At 39.4% G+C, this 3,647-nt stretch overlaps 1 protein-coding gene across 1 annotated transcript in view; it reads left to right on the forward strand.

The window, feature by feature from the left end:
- Positions 1-744: 744 nt before the first annotated feature.
- The window catches only part of col9a1a (collagen, type IX, alpha 1a), a gene marked incomplete in the record, with an annotated part of 81,725 nt that continues 78,822 nt past the window's right edge, over positions 745-3,647 (forward strand). Inside the window, 4 exon segments of the mRNA XM_014023078.1 lie at positions 745-941; positions 1,545-1,619; positions 2,146-2,184; positions 2,262-2,324. Of these exon segments, the coding sequence (XP_013878532.1) occupies positions 867-941; positions 1,545-1,619; positions 2,146-2,184; positions 2,262-2,324 (252 nt within the window).

Genomic DNA, 3,647 nt, shown 5'->3' on the forward strand with positions numbered 1-3,647 from the left:
GTATTTTTACAGTCTTTATTTTACAGTTAAAATAAATGTTTATCAAATAAAGTCTAATGTTACAACTAATCAGGGATCCCTTTAAGAGTAGAGTTTTATTTGGGGGGGTGGGTATTATTCCCCATTTTACATCTTCCGCCACTTGACGTTTGTAGCACTTTGAGATTTTTACTAATAAAAAATGTTACAAAATAAATTCATTATTGTTGTTGTTGTTGTTGTTGTTGCTGTTGTTGTTGTTATTATTAATAAAATGAATATAAATAATTGCAGCATCCAGTTTTTAATTTTTTCAGCCGTAATCATTTTGCGTCTAGTTGTACGTTTGTTTCATAAAACGGTGTCATAGTTTTGCATGTCTTTGTTAAAGTCTGCACCTGATTGTAATTTTTTTTATCTGATCCACATCTTCATTTGACCTGGGTTAGACTTGGTGAGTTGTTGTGGAAACAGAACTGACCTGTAAGAAAACCAACAAAGTCCAATAGAGAATCAGAACCATCACAGTCAAACACTGGGAACAAAACTAGTTAGAATACAATGAGTTCAGATTAAGTTATAATAATAATAATAACAATAATAATAATAATTTATGACATGATATTAAAACACAAAGGGCCAATGATTTTAAATCTCAAGCACTAAACCATGACAGTGGTGGTACTGTAGGTACTCAGCCTCCATTGGACCCCTCCTCCTCGGGTGGTTGAAGCCTCGGCTGTTCGGTTGGACTCTCTCACATCCTTCCTTTGCAGCAGGCAGTGGGCTTTCAGTTGGGGGCAGCTCTAGCAGGTGGGCTATCCGAGAGCCCCAACTACACTGGTAAAAAGAGGATTTAAGGTTTTGCCTGCATCTGTGAGAAGACCATGGCCCTTTTAAGGGTTTCTAAGGAGTCTCTGCTGGTGCTCTTACTCCAGATTGGACTAATCTGCTTGGCTCAGGTGAGAGGAAGCTGCTGCATTTTCTAAGAAAACTCTAAGATGTTGGTAGGCTGTGTGTGTGGAGCACACCGGTTCTAAAATTTAAAGTGTTTTTTGTTCTCAAAGGATCATTATGACAGCATGTATGAGAGGAAATCTGGGCTTCACGTTAGTTTTAATGTTGCATGATGTTATATTTTATGTGTTTGRTTGTTTTAAGGTGTCTGTGCTGCGCAGAGATTTGCTGACTTTTAGGCTCTGTTTTATTCTGACACATGAAAACTGACCTTTGTGCTGCAAACCTTCGACGTTACAGCAGGTCTCAGATCCTCTGCACACAACGTCAAACATGAACTAAAAACATTATAGACCATGCTTATCTAAACAGTCTCTTAATCCCAGGATGCACACCTGGTCCGGGCAGCAACAGTAATCTGAACACATGCAGCTACTTAGGCAGCACAATGGGCCTAAAAGGCTTAATCCAGGTTTGGTTTCATGAGCTTTTCCTTCACTTCAGCCGACAATGGGGCTCTGTGTAAACGGTCCTGTGCAGAAGCAGCAGCAGCGCTGCATATCGAGCTATGGAACAAACAAAAACGGACTTTTGTGTTTCTTTTAAAGAGGGGTGAAGTTGGTCCCAAAGGTCCCCCAGGACCTCCTGGCATAGCTGGTGTCCCCGGAGTGGATGGGATAGATGTAAGTAAAGTTTCTCTCTCTTTAAATAAAAGTTGTTTTTAGGTGTCAGACACTCATTCACTGAGTGTATCACTGCTGTTTGAATCTTCACATCACTTCATCCATATTTCACTGGATTAATGAGGTCAAACGCTCAGGATTATTATTCTTATTTTGCTTGTAAATGAAGAGACGTGTTGAAAAGAATTTCAGGAGAAAAGGGGGGATTGTTTGCAAAAAGGTAACTGATGACTAGAGGAGAAAACTAATGTTGTTTGGTCAAAAAGAAACAATAAGCAGGTCCTCTGGATGGATACTGGATGCTTATTGTTACTTTTTGATATTTTCTACCTGGATTACTGAGGTCATCAGGACATAATGTTGTTTGGCCTTTCATCACCCTACATGCACACTGCAGCTTTATTCTAACGTTGGAATAAAGGGATTATTCCCAGTGTTCGTTTGGAGACACAGAGCTGGAACTGTTGGACACGTCTTATTAAAACTGGTCACTGATGTTCTCTGGTCAAATCTCTGGTGTCTTCAGGGTGAACGAGGAGAAGACTCCACAGTGACCGGACCACCAGTGAGTCCCCGTCTGCTTTCAGAAGCTGTTATAGATGCTAACATTCAGACTGATATTAGTTAATTCTCTGTTTTTAGGGACCTGATGGTGCCAACGGCAGAGACGGGGATCCTGGCTCCTCAGGCCTTCCAGGTGCAGATGTGAGTCAGACATCATGATGTCGTTGGAACAGCAGACTTGTAAAGCTGTGGAAAACATCATCAGGCCCATGTTAAGGGTGGTTTTTATTTAAAAAATTTAGGTTTAACAGAAAAACCAGGTTAAAAAATCTTTAAATGTGCGATGTTAAACACATTACAAGCTTTTTGTCTTTCATTCATTTAAAAGTTTCTTGAATTCCAATTTCATTGTAAAAAGGAGCAGAAACTTTCACTTGGCTTCATCTAACAAGTGTTTTAGAGAAGAAAAAGTGATTTATTTTGGAAGGGCAGAAGTCGTAAAGAACTGAATCACCTTTATTTCAAACCTTTTATAAATCAGTTTTAGTGACTGGCTTATTTTATGCTTTTTTTCCCCTGAGAACAGACTAAAATCAAACAACAAATAAAATAAACTAAATGCCATTCTTTTATTGAATTAAATGTTTGTAAGACTTCATAGTTTGGATCTACAACAACTTAGAACTCCCTATCACCTAAATTCATTCACTTTCATGCTAAAAACTGTGTTTAAGATGTTGAGTGTTTAAAAAAGTAAAGTTGAAGCACAAAAAATCAGAAATTCACATTTTTGTGGTCAGCGAGTACACTCCACCTGACGGTTTGGTCTGCCTGTCAAACAGCTTGGGTACCACTGATCCAGAATCTGCTGCGATCACATTTCCTGCTGTGAACAGTTTGTTTTGGCCTCCAGTCAGGAGAAATGTTGAGGGGGGAAAAACGGTCCCTCAAATAAATCAGCCTGGCTATTTACGGGTGAGTCTGGAGCAGCTTCCTGCAGGAACAGGGTTCTTTTTGTGCACATCTGAAGGGAGGGCACTGGGACGGGCTGCCCAGAGATGGCTGACAAGAGCGACCTGTATGCTGGGAGGGGAGGTGTAGAATGGTCCCAGTGTGTTTTCTGTCTGCACTGGTGATGGTCTGTTTCACCAAGTGCAATTTTTTCTAGGAGTAATTCATTGATTAAGGTTAAGGAATAGCTAAACCTGGGTTTTGAAGTTTGCAAAATGATCCATCTACTCATAAATATGCTGTAAAGACAGACAGACTGAGTCCTATCAGTGTGTGAACGTGATTTAAAGAAAGAAGGTTGCCGGATCAAATCCTGGCCCGGGGACCTTTCTGGGTAGAGTTTGCATGTTCTCTCCATGCAGGCGTGGGTTCTCTCCAGGTCTTTAATAAACAAAATAATAATATTCTTTATGTTTTTGATTTATATTTGCTTTTAACTAAAAGTTATTATCATTTTATAAATCAAAGTTACATAACGAAATGAAAGACAATCTTATCTTTTTACATTATAAC

Source organism: Austrofundulus limnaeus, unplaced genomic scaffold, assembly GCF_001266775.1.
Source record: "Austrofundulus limnaeus strain Quisiro unplaced genomic scaffold, Austrofundulus_limnaeus-1.0 Scaffold356, whole genome shotgun sequence".
In the NCBI taxonomy this organism is placed as follows: Eukaryota; Metazoa; Chordata; class Actinopteri; order Cyprinodontiformes; family Rivulidae; genus Austrofundulus; species Austrofundulus limnaeus.